Genomic DNA, 17195 nt, shown 5'->3' on the forward strand with positions numbered 1-17195 from the left:
TTGCTTGGGAAATTTAGTTAGAAACAATTTGGCATCATGCTCCCTGATGGTCTTCAGGTGCATGGAGGCTCAAGAACTGCGGGTCAATGAATCATGCTCCAATCTGAGACACCACATGCAATTGTCATGGGGATGTCTTTTTGCAGCATTCGCAACAAGGCTTTAAACCATTACATTTTGCAGGAGATATTTAACCTAGATGCTGGCTAGTGCTGAAGAATCTTGTTTAGTGAGACACAGAGAGAGTTCTCCTAATCCGTATTGATAAGGTGTTGAAAAACAGTAATGGGTGCCATCATGTCGAGCGGTGCTTAATATACTTCCTTATTTCCGAAGGCGGCGCTGCAGCTGGAGCTGAATGGCACCACAGGAGATCTATTGCTGTGAACCATTCTGAAGCCCTGCAAATAATTTGTAAGGATGGGTACTCTATAGGAAGGTGTAGCCACCAGAAACACTTGAGGTAACACAGCACTGTCATCCGGGAGATCTGTATCATGTTTAATCGTCTGGAAGAACTTGTTAAGGAATCTCAATTGCAAGACTGAGTGAAGTAGCATGCACTGCACTGCTTGATGTGCTTATTCTGTGTCCCAGACCCTATAGCAACATTGTAAAGTGTTGGATTGGTGTGGATGGGCTGGTTCCAGGTTCCTGATGATTAAGAGGAAGCCCCAACATTGTATTATTTTTGAGGCCTATACATTTAGGGAATCCTCTCACAGGTGACTGAAGATGCAATGAATCAAATGTATTAAAGAGGTTTGGGTGCAATGGGTGCAGCGGAAATTGAAAAGGATATTTAAATGTCAAATCCCAAATACAGTAAAAGAAAATTCTGAGGCCAGTTTTAGGTTTTCACACAAACATAGTTGTAGGCCTGGGAAACAAAATCTAATTCTCTACTTGTATCTATTTTCTTCCAACAAGTGACAATACTTTTGAATTCAGGAAAAAGCATTACATTGTTTTATAAAAATAAAGAAAGAAAAGAAGAGACTATACCTTGCTGCATTCAAGGTTTCTTCTGAAAGTCCATCTTCTTTCACCAGCTCTTCATAATTGACAATATCTTCAAGATCAGGGACAAATCTGAGCAATAGTAAAGAGAATGGTTTTATTTACATAATTGCTTTCCATTTCCAAAAATGTTTAAAAGCGTTACTGTGGGCACAATACATTCATTTATGAAATTGTGTCTAAAAAGAAAGCTAACAAACACCACTCATAGAGCAATACATCAGCCACAAACAGTACTGCAACTTATCAAATCTGCAAGAATGTTTTTTTTTACATGGGACTGCAAACCAACATGTGATAGAGGGGGTGGGGGTCATGTTGGGGGACGGGGTGGGCGGGGGGGGCAAACTCCATTATGTTTTTGGAAAAATGTTCTGAGATTTGACACCATTTGTATTTTTACTGCCCAAATAATTAACTTCATTATTAAATTAAACAACCATACAAACAAATGTGGTATTAGTATCAGCATGCATGCTTTTGGGGTAGCCAGTTCCAAGTGGCCTAAACGAACAGGGTACTTGCGTAATGTAAATCTTTTCTGGTGGATACTCTTATCTAACTGCTGATCAGTCATCGTTAGAATAGCCCATGCAGCAATGCGGTAATGACCCCTGCATGCCGCTAGGTGGAACCGTGTGGATCTGGGGTGACCGGGAACTACCCAGGAAAGTGATAAGCTGAACCAAATATTGCCACCAACCCTTTTCACTGACATTTTTCTTAATGTACTTCTCTTCCATATCCTCAGACAAGGATCAGTCTAAATAAATAATTGATTGAGACCTTTTTAGGTCTGGCCTAAAGACATCTCTAGCTGTGATGTCAGCATCATGTTTTGCAAAAAATATCATACAAAAAATACATACACAAATAGGAGCTCATATCAATATCCTGCACCATTGGTCTTTTGACATGTCACTTAAATTATACTCCCTCCAAGCCCAAGAAGATTAACACCAGCTATTGGATGCTTTCATGAGTGACTGCATTTTTTCCTTGCACACTTACACACACACCTACCTAAAAAAAGAGTTCCCAAAACATAGGAAATGTAAGACAACCACACTTCTCAATGAATGACTGTCCCAATGTGTAGTAGAGTTACATGAACTATTTTCAGAACTTTCAAGATCTTTATTATAAATTACACTGTTAATTTCTCATCATAAACCAGGGTTGGTATACTTAGTTGTCCTACAAAAAATAAGCACAAGGCATTAAAGTAGCTAGCATGTATATGCAGATTCCTAGGTTGCAGACATACCACCAAAGGTTGTGATTGACATTTCAACCACCTGACAGAGCACTTTAATAATTACTAGTAGAACTACATCTCCCCTATTGAAATGTTGTATGCAGAAAACACTGCTCTCAACTAAAAGATTAAGCTTACACCCAATAAAATATAGACAATCATCTATCTAAATGTACTTGTACATAACAGAGAATAGAAGTTCATATAAATAGAAGGGTGTGATCACAAACTTTGTAGAAGAAAAAACAAAGAAATCAAGAAATATAATCTGTATTTTGACTCATTATGAACCAGGTTTGGCAAATAATTAATCCTACGGAAAACAAGCACAAAAGATTAAAATAGGAAGTGTGTTGCAAATGTATATATTAAAGTCACATGCCCTCAGCTTGGTTGCAGGTCATTTGAAGCAGTTGCTTCTGACTTGAGCTGGCCCTCTATTAACAAAATGGTGGACCTGCAGCTTCATGAAACTATTTCAAGGTTTTTGCAATTGACTTGTGAGGGACACCTAGTTACAAGACTTCGAACTGCACCTTCACGAAAGAATAAAAATGCTTTTGCACTGGACTCTGGATATCTATATCTAAATCTAAATACCGCCAGTCGACAGTTGGTAGTTTATAGCTAGGACCTAGTTTTCAATGGAGAAGGGTTTTTTGGTTTGCCTATAACTGTGTGATTGTTTGCAAATATTCACGACATTTTCCAAAAAAAGTGACCTTCTGTTTCTAGTTGTACATGGAAAGTTTCAGAGTGATCCGTAAAGTGGGGGCTGAGAAAAGGAGGGAGGCAGGGAGAAAGTCAAAATTTGAGCTTCAAATGTTATGTCCCATAGAGATTTTACACACTACTGCAGTCGAAACTGCTGAATGGAAATGTACCAAATTTGTCAGAAAGTTAGATTTGGGTACAGAAAGAGTGCTTTTTGTGATTTAGTGTAAATCCATTCAGTAGGTTGAGAGATATTAAAGGAAAACCACATTGTTATATCTAGGGACACAGAACAATTGTGGCTCCTTCACGGCACTCAGCGAATCCTCCTTAGTTATGGATTCTCACCTTAGAATAGATACCCCAGTAATACCAACACCGGTGGTGGGCCCGTGAACCAAGTTCACAACAGAAAATTTGGAGAACTGAATGGCCGTCGAAGCCGTCTCGCCGGACGTGACTGTCCAGGCAGTAGTGTTTGGTAAACGTGTGCAGTGAAGCCCAAATAGCTGCCTGGCAAATGTCTTGAAGGGGGACTCCACATCCCAAAGCAGTAGTGGCTGCCGTCGCCCTGGTGGAATGGCACGCAACTCCACTAGAGGTTCCTTTTTCGCCAAGGAATAGCATATTTTTACACAAACAACCACCCATCGAGAGATGGTCTGTTTTTGTATGGCCTGACCTTTCTTGGCACCCACGTAGCCAAGAAAGAGTTGGTCATCCACCCGGAATTGTCTTGTGCGATCCAGATAGAAAGAAAGCGCACCTTTTGGATCTAGACGATAGAGCCGCTTATCATCTTTAGAAGGGTGCGGGGGCGGAAAAAAGGTGTGCAAAGGGATGGTCTGTCCTATGTGGAAAGAGGTAACCACTTTGGGAAGTAAAGAAGGCCTAGTGCAAAGGACATCCTTGTCTGGATGAACAGCCAAGAAAGGAGGCTTAGTAGAAAGGGCTTGAAGCTCACTCACCCTGCGAACAGAGGTGATGGCAACCGAGAAGGCAGTTTTCAAAGTTGAAAGTCTGAGAGGACAATTATGAAGTGTCTCAAAGGGAGCGCACACAAGATAAGTCAGAACCAAGTTCAAGTCCCACTGAGGCATTACAAAAGTAATTGGAAGGAAGAGATGAGTAATGCCCTTAAAGAATCCATTTACAATAGGGGACTTGAAAAGTGAAGGTTGATCAGGTAGCCTAAGGAAGGCTGAAATGGCTTAGAAATAGCCCTTAAGATTGCCTAGAGCAGAGCCCTGCTGGGCCAAAGAAAGAACGAACAAGAGAACCTCAGAAAGAGGGGTGGAAAGTGGATCCACAGCCTTTGCTGTGCACCATGCCACAAATTTGTTTCATCTGCAGGCATATATCATTTTAGTGGAGGGATGCCTGGCTGCCAAGATAACGTTACAGACTTCGGGAGGAAGGTCGAAAGCTGTCAACTGCTGCCGCTCAATCTCCATGCAAGGAGGTGGAGGCTGGACCGGTTCTGGTGGAGGACTGTCCCCTGCTGCTGTGACAGAAGATCCTCCCAAAGAGGCAGTCTGATTGGAGGATCGATGGTCATGTGTAACAGCTCGGGATACCAGACTCTTCATGCCCAATCCGTAGCCACAAGAATGATGTGGGCCCGGTCGCGCTTGATCTTTTTCAGCACTCTGGGCAGAAGTGGTATAGGCAGAAAGGCATATAGAAGACCGCAACACCACTTGCGATGAAAAGTGTCGCTGAGCAAGTGCCGCCTTGTAAATTCCAACGTGCAGAACTGCTGACATTGCGCGTTCTCTTAGGTGGCGAATAGATCTAACTAAGGCTCTACATACTGCTGAAAGAGACCTTGCACCACCTCCGAGTGAAGACACCACTGGTGATCCATCATGCACCTGCAGCTAAGTTTGTCTGCTCTGGCGTTCAGAGAACCTGCCAGGTGTTGAACCACCAGGGCTATGCCCTGATGTTCCAGCCATGTCCAAAGGCGGAGAGCCTCTTGACGTAGGGGCCACAACCCCACCCCGCCATGTTTGTTGCAGTACCACATGGCTGTGGTGTTGTCCTTGAACACCTGCTCTACTCTTCCCCGGACAGAGGGAAGGAATGACTTTAGTGCAAGACGAATCGCCCGAAGCTCCAGAAGGTTGATGTGGAGCCCGGAATCTGCCAGAGCCCAGAGGTCTCTGAATTCCGCCTCTCCCATGTGGCCGCCCCACCCCACCCCAGAGGTGATGAATACGTCACCACTGTACACCCTGGTTGGGGAAGGGAGAGGGATCTGGCATTGACCCAATCCTGCAATTGTTGAGCAGTGCCCTCCGACATCTGGACACAATCGGACAGATTCTCTTGAAGCTGTGCCCACTGGAACTTTAAGACCCACTACAGAGCCCGCATATGCCACCTGGCATGATCCACCAGCAGGATGCAGGAGGCCATGAGGCCCAGCAGCAACAGGGTAATTCTGACTGAAACCCGGGATAGAGGCTGAAAGATCAGAATCATAGCCCGAATATCCTGGACTCGCTGCTCAGGAAGATAAACCCGAAACAGTGTTGTGTCCAGAACCACTCCGATGAAAAGGAGCTTCTGAGAGGTAGACAGGTGTGACTTCGGCATGTTGATCGTGAACCCCAGCGAATGAAGGAGGTTTGCCGTAGTCTGGAGGTGGAAGATGACTGCCTGGAGCGAGCCAGCTTTCAACAGCCAGTTGAGACTGGAACCTCTGCTCTGTGCCGATGAGCTGTGGCTACCGCCATCACTTTCGTACACAGCCGAGGGGCGCTGGTAAGGCCAAAGGGGAGCATGGTAAACAAAGTGCTTGTGGCCTACGGTGAACCGCAGGTAATGCCGGTGAGTTGGCAGGATGGGGATGTGAAAGTAAGCGTCCCACAAGTCCAACGCTACCATCCAGTCTCCAGTCTCCAGGGTCGAGAGCAGACAGGACCTGAGCAAGAGTCAACATCTTGAACTTCTCCTTCCGGAGGAAGCAGTTGACGTTCCTGAGATGCACGGTTGGGAACACGCCTTTGTCCTTCTTGGGCACCAGAAAGTATAGAGAATAATAACCACGACCTACTTCTGGGGCAGGAATGAGCTCAATGGCTCCCTTGGCCAAGAGAGCTGTAACTTCCTGTTGGAGAAGGGCAAGGTGATCCTCCGACATGCTATGGAATTTTGGTGGCATGGATGGAGGGGTAGTCTTGACGGATAGAGAGTAGCCCCTTCGGACTATCTGCAAAACCCACCTGTCCGCCGTGATCTTGTGCCAGTGGTGGATGTGATGGCGAATCCTGTCGCCCACTGGCAAATGATGAGCCTGAAAGGTCGGACTAGGAGGGTTTGGAGGCTGCTGCAGAGGAGGCGCTGGTGGACTTGCCCACCCGCTGGCCCCCTAACCCATGGAGGTGGGATCCACATCCTCAGCCGCGCAGAGGTTGGACAGCTGGCGCAGGCCTGTGGCTCTGGGCGGAACATGGAGGGGCACCCCTTCTATAGCCACGAAAGGGGCGAAAAGCAGACTGTGTCGGGCGGGAGGTGGAAGCGAGGCCTAAGGATCTGGCCGTAGCCCTGGAATCCTTAAAGTGCTCAAGCAGGCGATGGCCATCAAAGGGCATGTCCAAAAGTGTTGCTTGGACATCCCCATAAAAACCATTGGACCTCAACCAGGGGTATCCTCTCAGTGCTACTGATGTGGAAATCGTTCTGCCCAGTGAGTCGGCGGTCTCCAGACCACACCTGATGGTGAACTTCGCTGCGTCTCTCCCTTCGGCAACAGCACAAGAGAGCATGGCCTGGGCCTCCTCCAGGCACTGTGGCAGCACGTGCGCAACCGTGTCCCACACCGAGTGGGAGTAATGGCCCAATAGGCATGTGGTGTTCACCTACCGCAGCCCCAAGCTGAGGAAGAAAACATCATCTTCCCAAGGGGGTCCAGCTTCTTGGATTCCCTATCAGGTGGTGCGTTAAGAATTGCGCCTTTGGACGTGGAGGCTTGGACTACCAAGCTCTCAGGGATAGGATGGGAAGGGAGGAAAATGGGGGCAGAGGCGTCGGCAATCATCCTGTGCACAGGAGCCCCTGTGTTGGGCTTGGACCAAGTGCCCAAAAGGATGTCCGTAAGGACCTCATTGAACGGCAGCAGGGGCTCTGAGGAGGCCGCTGCAGGTTGAAGCACCTCTGTCAGAAGGTTAGTCCTGACCGCCACAGTAGGAAGCTCGAGGTTTAGGGCCTCGGCTGCCTTACACAACACCACAGCGTAAGATGCACCTTCCTCCGTACCACGGTAGGGGGAGACAGCATGCCAAGGTCTGGGGAGGTGTCCAGACCACTGGCCTCACCCAAATCCTCTCTCCAGTCTGGTTCCTCTAACTGGTCCGCAAGAGGGTCCACAGACCCCTCCCAGTCCTCCTCACCCTCTCCTGTGAGCCACTCATGCTGGTAAGAAACATCAGGAGAGAACAGGGTGACAAAAGTACCTGTCGGCGCCGGTCCTGACGTCGATCCAGCGCCGTGTCCCAAATGAGAGGGAGGCTGGGGTCGATGCTGGCTGGGGACACAACCGGCATCGGAGGTCGGCGGAGGTGTTGTCACTGGATTCGGCACTGGAGGAGGTGTCACGAGTTCGACCGGTGCCGATGCGGATCCAAGCCTGGATCCTCGGGGGCCCTGCGGCGGTAAAAGTTTTGAAGCTGGCAGGAGTCTCTCTGGGTCCTGGAAAGGGAGGGAAGGTCAGATTAGACCCAACAGGCTCAGTGGGCAGAGTCAGACGACTCCCTTCCGAGCCCGCGCTCGCACCGGACGACGGGTGGGGAGAACTGAAAGAGCGACAATGCTTCTTCGCCTTCTTCTTGTGCTTCTGCTTACCCGGAGATGAAGACTTCGATGACAAGTGGTGGTGGTGCCTTCGCGACCGGTCTCGCGACCTCCCTCTCGACCGGAACCTCAAACGGCGTGGAGCGGACTGCCGGACCTTGAAAAGCTTTCATGACTGCTCCCCCAAAGTCTTCAGATTCATGGCCCGACAGTCGGCGCACGACTTCGGGTTGTGGTCGTGCTCCAGGCGCCAAAGGCACACGAGGTGCAGGTCCGTAACTAACATCAGTTTGTGACAGGGGTCATAAACCTTGAAGCCGGTATGACGTGATATCCCTCTGTGCACCAGGAGTCGATCAACTCAAAAAAGGTGTCTACAAAAGTCACCAAAACGGAGTCAAAAAGTTACTTGAGATACCGCTCTCTCCGGATCTGTGCTGGCTGGCGAAGAAAAAGAAAGAACTGATGTCAGCTCGCGTGGGCAGCGGCTATGTAGATACTGCGATGTCATTATGGCGAGGCCAACGACTAACGCGGAGTCGACCAACCCCATCTATTGACACGCAGAGGTACTGCTGAGGAAAAAATTCTCCGGATCCAGTCTGATGCCTGGGGGTAATTCTAAGGTGAGTAATCCATAACTAATTGTCTCTTTCAGATATAAAAAAATATATATATGTATGCACTCACAGGCACACTTAGACATTCATTTACCCACTCATACCCATTCAGACACTCTCATATCAACTCACAAATCTACACACCCACCCACAGACCCTTGCAGTCCCTCACAGACCTCTAAGGTTAGAGTTTGCTAATAAAATTTTAAAAACCTTGGAAATATACAGCAAAAACCCAAGGTTACAGTGACGTTACAGATAGGAATTAAAATTTAAAATAGCCTTAGAAATTCACAGAAAAACCAAAGGTTACAGGAACGTTATAGTTAAGAAATAAAATTACAAACATCTTGGAAAGTCACTTAAAAAAGCAAAGGTTACAGGCACATTATAGTTTTACACGCACAAAACCATAGAAATACAGCACTTACCTCAGCTAACTATAACTTACGCCCCGCAATACACTGCTTATGACTGCACATATTAAATCACTCATATCATGGTTAGTGACATTTCCTAACTATAACGTCCTTGAACCGTTTTTTTTTTAAAACAATTTTTATTGATTTTCCAAACAACCAAAGAAGGGGTTTCAATTAAATACAGGTAGCAAAATCACAGTGCAAATCAAGTTATTTATGGCATAGCTGAATGCCGTAGGATATCCATAGCGACTATTAAGGCATTGCATACTGTCATCACGTTAGCTATTTGCAACCAGTGAAAATTCCCATCTCTAACTAGCCCCCCACCCAGGCGGTTATAGGCCAATAAAACTGTTATCCGCTGAACCCTTTGGTTTTCTTGAGGGAATGTCGGAAGGCTTTTTACATTTTATTTCTGACCTTTGATTTTTGCAGTATATATGTGGTTATAGTTGCTAATAAAGGTGGTGCTGATTGCCAAATCGTCTCAATACCTTTCAGGGAAGAAAAAAGGGGGCGGAGTTAAAAAAAAAAAAAAATTACCATGCATTTTCCATAGACTTCTTTAAGAAGCAACACTGAAAAAACTGCTGAACAGAATTACCCCAAACTTGGAAGGATGCTAGATCTTGGTACGCCGATTGTGCTTTTTGTGATTTGGTGTACATCCGTTCAGTGGTTTTTGAAAAATAAAAGTACAAACATATTTTTATATCGAGACGGTTGGGTCAGCGAGAGTCTCGCGGGAGTGGCAATTTAAACATAGAGCATACTGATTGCCCCAGGGAGCTTCTTCTCCCTTGGCCATCTTGTTCTCGCGGGCAAGCACTCTGATTGGCTGCCAGCAACATGGGAATAATGGTGCGCGCAGCCATTAGAGGACTAAGGGATTTAGTCCCCTGTCCAGAATTAAGGACCCCCCTCCCTGAACCTACTTGGGCCCTGGTGACCCCATTCCCAGGGACCACACGACCCCCTGAGCCTTAAAAAGGCACCTGGGGACCCTATCCCTCAGAGTCTTAAGTTAAATTAAAAGGGTGGGGTTGCTGTGACCTGTAATGGCCCCGGGGAACACTTACAGTATCTGGGGATTCCATCCCTGGGACACGGTAGTTTCCTTGCCTGAACTACAGTGAGCAGGGAAACTATGTGTTTGCTCCCGTCTGGTGTTAGCATGTTTTAAATCTCCCGCCAAATGGGAGCAAACACTAAGTTTGCTCTCAGCCGAAGAGAAGTTTAAAAATGTTACCGCTGGCTGGGAGCAGACTTGTGTGTTCTGCTTCCCTACATGCACTGATGAGGGCAGGATAACAAAACACATATTACTCCTGCCTGGAGGGAGCATCAACAAAGCAGATGCTCCCTCCGGGGTTGGACCCCACGTTCTCCAACATTCTGCTTGGTGGGTTCCCCGTGTGTGCACCGAGGCACCCACCTATAAATAATGGAGGCGGTGGATGGGGTTTACGGGTACAAAATAGGCTCTGAGAGGGCTGCCACGCGACACCCCCCTCTCCTCTCAGAAACACAGACGGCCCGAGGTGTGAGGTTCAAGGGGTCTGAGTAAGCTCAAGGAGGGGGGCTGCAAGCCCCCCTTCCCTTTAAAAAAACACATGGCCCCATGGGGTCCCCGGTGTTTACTACAACTCAGAAAGGGGGGTGCACAGCCCCTCTTCTTTATAATATCTTTTAGCCCCAGTTGATGGGTTCCCGGGAGCCAAAAGAGGCTTGAGGAGGGGTCCCAAACAACCCCACTTCCCTTTTAAAAAACAGGTGGCCCTAGGGGATCGGGAATTCGGGCCTATGAAAGCTCAGGGAGGGGGGTTACATGCCAACCTCCCCTTTTAAAATAACGCACGGCCCCGGGGAATGGGTCCCTTAGGGCCTAATACAGCTCAGGGGGGTGAGTTGCAAGGCTCTCCTTCCCCCTTTTTGATTATATTTGGCCCAGGGGGGTACCTGGGCCTATTAGGCCTCATGGAGGGGGACGACATGGCCCCTTCCCATTTGTATTATATTTGGCCCTGGGGACGGACCCCTGGGTCCTATTAGGGCTTGGGGAGGGTGGCTGCACCCTCCTCTTAGATGTTAGCCCCAGGGATGGGGTTCATGCGGCCCAAGTATGCTCAGGAGGGGAGCTATGTCAGTGACAATTGATGTTGTCACTGACACATTCACCCAACTACGTCACTTTAATCTTTGTTTTTTCAGTTAATATATATATATATACAGCAGCTTGATCAAGGGCATAACTTGCCAGAAACGCGTAGTTGATCTCTGTGGATAAAATAAACTACTTATGCTGATTCGTTTGTGGTCCGTCTCCCTTGTTTGCTGGTGTGCGAGGCTGTGACCTGAGACACCTAGAAATTGAGGAGGAGCTAAATTAGTATATATACAACTTAACAAGTGAAGAAAAAGTGGCACTTCAAAATCTTTCAAATGACAAGGAAATAGTGATAAAAATAGCCGATAAGGGCGGAAACATCGTCATTTTAGACAAACAAGCATATATCGATGAAGCCCATCGACAACTCGGCGACACCACTTACTATGAAAAGTTGCAAACAAACCCAACAAACAAAATGAAACAAGACACTGATCGTAGCATCAACAAATGGACAGCCCAAAAACTTATTGACCAAGACAAAAGGAAATATTTGGTGGTGGATCATCCAACAATGGCCACCATATATTTCCTCCCGAAGGTGCACAAAGATGCTATGCACCCCCCAGGAAGGCCGATAGTCTTGGCAAATGGATCTCTGTTGGAACCCATGGCAAATTATCTAGATCACTTTGTGGAAAAACTAGATTCCTATATCAAGGATACCAGCGATATGCTTCGAAAAATTGATCAAATTACATGGGATGATTCATATTATCTAATCACAATGGATGTGATTTCATTGTACACCAACATAGCCAATGACGTGGGAACAAATGCTTGCAAATATTTCTTACAGGAGAGAGACATAAATCTATGCAATCACAACCGAATGCTAATTGAGATGTTGGAGATATGTCTAACTGGCAACACTTTCCTTTTCGGAAACGAAATATATAAACAGCGCAAGGGAACAGCAATGGGTTTTTCTTGCAGTCCAAGTTACGCCTGTCTCACTATGGGATGGTGGGAAAAAGAAGTGGCATGGAACATATTAAACAACAAATATGTGGAAAAAATTGTCCAATGGACAAGGTTCATCGATGATTTATTGATCATATGGAAAGGGACAACATCTGAATTCCAGGAATACTTTGACATACTGAATACGAGTATGGAAAGCATCAAGTTCAGTCACCAAATGGACAAAAGTGAAGCAATTTTCCTGGATATGAAAATATATGTAAAAAACAATAAAATTTAGACCACTCTTCATCGAAAATCGACGGCCACCAATGCCACATTGCAAGCTGACAGCTTCCATCAAAGATCGCTCATTGAAAGCATCCCATACGGGGAATTTCTCTGGATACGCAGAATATGCAGTGAGGAGAATGAATGGCTGAAACATAGCAAAAAATCAATACAAAGACTCCAGAATCGGAAATACAGTGCCAAAACAGTGGGAAACTGTTGGAAAAGAGCAAACGAAAAATCAAGAACTGACTGTTTAACAACGAACAGAAAGGAAGCAACGAACCCACAAGAAATAAGATTCATCACAGACTTTACCCAAAATTCCAAAATGATAAACTCAATCCTCAAAAAGAATTGGAAGATTCTGAAATTAGGATGGCCGCCGAGGCGCTGTGGGAGTAAGTCGCACCTAGACCCCTCTCCTGAAGTTAAGCAGAAATTCAGGCACTAATGGGGATTTGAAAGCAGCATGCAATTCGCCGCTATAATCAAACACAGAGGAACTATTAATCTCGCAGACTTACTGGAAAAAGCAAAATTGTGGTACTCAAGGCTCCGTAAAATATTGCTGGCAGAAATGGGTACCCGAGGAAAGGAGAAATCACAGCAACAAGTACCCATACCAGGCGTCACAAACAAAGATCTTATACAAAAGGATTCAGGCAAACTGGGCGCTATTCCAAAAACAAAAGCGCCACCCAGCAACAAGAAGACAACCCCCACGGTCTCTTCCCTCACGAAAACACAGCTACGTAAACTGGAGAGAGCCGGAGAAAAGGAAAAAACGCTGACTCAACCAAAAGTCGTGAGAAGCACCGGTATCACAACAACGACGCGGGATGCAGCGGGGGAAAAAAAGAAACCCGATACTGGATATCGGCAACCTTCTGTATCCGAGGTCTTCGGAGCCAAAATCCACGTAGAGGCAGCAGGGGCTTCAGGAACATCGGGAGCCCAGCAGAGCACAACAACCGGGCCGCCTGCAGGAGCTGCTCAGAGCGTCCTCGAGGACGCAAGCGGAGGCGTTGCTATGCAACCGGAGGTTACGGTGCTCACGCTTCCCGCAGAGATCCGAGTGGTGAGTCAAGCAGCAGCTGAGCGAGACGACGCTGTACCAGAGCAGGAACAGCCGCAGTACCAGAAAGAACAGAACGAAAACCAAGACTCAGAAGCAAACAAAGAGGTGAGAGAGGCCAACTGTGGGGGTGAGACGCTGAACACGGGGCTAATGCTTGAGGCCCTCATTGAGGTAGAAGCTGAAATACGCGAGGAGCAAAAACAAGCTAGTTTGGCAGAAACGGTTCGTGCGGATGGGGCTGATGGAGAGTTTTTCTCTGTCCCTGAGGGATCAGACTCAATATTGGCAAGCAGCGAGGAAGAAAGAGACTCTTCTGACTCACTATCGAGTTCAGAAGCTAGCGACAGCTCGAGGGGCAGAGGTACACAAAAAAAGCGTAAAATATCATCTAGAAGAGCAGGCTCCCCCCAGAACTTCCATAAGGGAACATATAAAAAGCTAGCATGGGATTATTCTGCCACCTCCAGCATATATAAGGAAGACGAGAATGAGGCACAAAATGATGGAGGGAAACTGGACCTAATGTTTGCTATGCTGAAACAGATGCAAATGGAAGCCAGGGCTGAAAGTCGGAGGGCCAGGCATGATACGAAAAAAATCCAAGCCTCAATAAGGAAGATAAACAAAAAGTTTGAAGAAGTTGAGGAAAGAATTATTGGAGTTGAGGAAAGAACCGGACGCCTAGAAGATGATGCAACTGAGTGGCAATCAGCTAGAGAGGGGCAGACTAAGGTCATGGAAGATCTGCAGTGGAAAGTGGAGGACTTGGAGAATCGCCAGAGGCGAAACAATGTCAGACTCCTCGGAATAGAGGAAGGGATTGAAGGCCAAGATCCGAGAGGCCTCGTCGTCAAGTTGCTAAAGGGTGCGTTCCCAGAAGCACCATGGATCTGGGACCAAGAAGTGCAGAGAGCCCATAGATATCCACTTTTTGTAAAAAAATCACATAAGGAAGGCTCAAATATACTCCCCAGGGCTATGTTAGTCTTTTTTGGAAACTTTCTCGCAAGGCAGGAGTTAATGGAGAGAGCTAGACCTGATGCCAAAAAAACGGTGGAAGGGATAACTTTCTTCGCAAGACCTGACTTTTGCCATATAACAGTGGAGAGGAGATGGCGGCTAAGACAATTGATCAATGCATTTCAGGCCCAAGGAGCAGAGGCATATCTATTGTTCCCAGCAAAGCTGAAGGTTGTCGTAGCGGGCCGTAACAGAATGTTTTTCTCTGAAATAAAAGCGGGGGAGTTTTTGACAGAGTTAAAAGAAAAAGGGGGGGCTCGAAGGAAATAGGCAAGGAAGGGAGTAGAAGAAATTTAATATCAAGTATACATATATGGCGACTAAATGCCTGATAGTTCAATGTAGTAGTTGATAAGAGGGGAGGAGAGGGGGAGCGACTCTACAACGCCAAGCGGACACACATAGGTCAGGGATGACCTATTTGCCTGTCACAGGGGGGGAGGGGCAGCAGCCGGGGCGGGGGGGCTTAAAGGGGGGGGGAAGGGAAGAATTCACGGGGAAAAGGTGTTGGTGCAAGTTAATACAGATTTGTAAAGAGTGCAGAAGTGCAGTTAAAGAGCATATAGAAAAAGGCAAAAAAATATCTGAGGCGCTGGTAAAAGCTAAACTAGAAACATGGCACTTAGGATAATGTCAATTAACATCTGTGGTTTAAACAATTTGGAGAAAAGACAGAAGTTCTCTGCACTGCTGCGATTTTGGAAAATTGATATAACCTGTATACAGGAAACGCACGTAGCAGCTGATGATAAATTCCTGCTTGGTCAGATGGGGTTGGAGATCCTTGCTAATACAGGACAAGAAGAGCGAAACAAGGGGGTGGCAGTTCTGGCCAGAAAAGGGGTGGTTAAAATTAAAAAGAAAAAAGAGGATTCTGAAGGGAGATGGGTGATGCTAGACCTAGAAACAACAGCGGGAAGATGTACTTTGGTCTCACTATACGGTTCAAATGAAGACGAATCGGATTTATTAGAATTCCTGGATAGTGAGCTAGCTTTGTGGCCAGAGCCTGTGATTTGCTGCGGGGATTTTAATATTAATGGGCTGTATGGAGTAATAGGCGCAAGCGGAGGTGGTTATCAAGGAAGAAAAAAAAAGGTGCATAAAGCAATACAAAATCTCGCTAGACACAACGCGCTGGTGGATATATGGCTGGAGCTTAATCCATTAGGATCAGGTAGTACCTATTATTCAGCTCCACATCAAACAGTTGCCCGTTTGGACTATTTCCTTATCTCTAGCTCATTAGTTAACAGGGCTAAAATAGATTGTCTCCCAAGGATAATGTCGGATCATAATCCGTTGGTGTTAAGCTTAGCAACATTACAAAAAGTGGAAAAAATAAACCCGACATGGTCATTTGAGAGAGGTTTGTTGAAGGATGAGGACTATGTCGCAAGGATGCAAGAATGGTTGACACAATTTTGAGTTTGGTACCATCCGAGAACAGTTAGTAGCAGTTTTAGGAAAGAAAGTGACAGTTGGAGACAGTTAAGGTGGAGGAAAGGGCGTGCGAGGGATATAATATAAGGGGGAAGATGCAAGACGTGAATAGGCTATGGTAGAAAAGTGCAGTAATGATGAACTCTAATTGTAACCATGTGTACATCTATGAATAATAGTGCTAATGTAAATTTTGTTATTATTAATTGTAGTGACCCCCGAGGAAGGGCACGGAATGGCCCGAAATGCATTGGGTTTTTAAAGTGAAATAAAGACTGCTTGTGATGAACAACGCATTACTCATATTCTTTTAAGAGGCCCGGACCGGCACAATTAGAATATTAGAAATTTGGAAATTGGCTAAAAATCGGTTTCTGTGGATTTGGATAAAAAACTGATGAAAATGTTTAAACAAGAAGCTTAAAGTATGGAGAAAAATATGGAATAAACACTGAAAAATGGTTAAAGAACCTTCGAATACATATGCACGCCAAGGGCGGCATGACGCTGTGCGATTGGTTTCATGGGGCTAGATGCAGCCCCATCCCTTAACAGTTCATTTTAACAGATGGCAGTGGGGTAGGCCTAATATAACCGTTCTGCACGCAATCTGAACAAAGGCAAGAGGAATAGGAAGAACAAAAGAAACAGGATAAATACGGTGTGCATCCCTTTACTCTTGAACATTCATACTATAACCCCACCAAGGGAGTGCACCCACCGGAGAGCAACAATAAATGGAAAGAAGATGCAATAGAACATTAATACACAGAAATGGACGGAAGATCTGAGTTCATCGCAAGTGGGACCAAACTTGTACATATTAATTTATAACATGCAAAGATATATTGTGGCAACCTTTTTTTCAAAAACATCATGGTAAAGAATCGAGGCACTTTTTTAATCGCGGTTTTGCATGTTGGGAAATGTAGTTTTGAAAAGGTCTAACGCACGACAGGGCGGGAGGTTTGAAATACGTAGCCGATTGGGAGGGAAAGCACGTGAGAGATACGATTTAAACAAGTGGGTGGGAGCAAGTAACTGATTTACAGCTCAGAGAAGTAGGCGAAGATCGCAGGTTTTAACTAACGACCACAGCAGGTATGGAGGAAAGCGGGGTGAGGGAAACATTGCTAGATTCGTAAGGCATAAGCATGGGGCATACACAGGAGTTTGGTTCCTTTAGACTCACAATTAATTAGTGTAAGAAGGACGTAGGATACGCATGTTTAATAACCTTAACACGCTTTCACAATCGATTAGAACAGTGGTAATTTTTTGAGTAAACTCGGGTGCAGAAGGAGAGTTTCGGCACGGAAATTGAAGGGCTGGAGGAGGAATAGGTCGGAGGGAGGTAAAGAGTTTGGTACCATCCGAGAACAGTTAGTAGCAGTTTTAGGAAAGAAAGTGACAGTTGGAGACAGTTAAGGTGGAGGAAAGGGCGTGCGAGGGATAT

The 17195-nt window shown here is 46.1% G+C and overlaps 1 protein-coding gene across 2 annotated transcripts in view; it reads right to left on the reverse strand.

Annotated features, from left to right (window-relative positions):
* The window catches only part of WASHC4 (WASH complex subunit 4), a 1268393-nt gene that overhangs the window by 415549 nt on the left and 835649 nt on the right, over window positions 1–17195 (reverse strand). For both annotated transcript variants that reach the window (XM_078674607.1, XM_078674599.1), the window contains exon 28: window positions 1006–1092. In XM_078674607.1, the coding sequence (XP_078530733.1) occupies window positions 1006–1092 (87 nt within the window). The remainder of the gene's footprint in view (window positions 1–1005; window positions 1093–17195) is intronic.

Source organism: Lissotriton helveticus, chromosome 1_1 (assembly GCF_964261635.1).
Source record: "Lissotriton helveticus chromosome 1_1, aLisHel1.1, whole genome shotgun sequence".
NCBI lineage: Eukaryota > Metazoa > Chordata > Amphibia > Caudata > Salamandridae > Lissotriton > Lissotriton helveticus.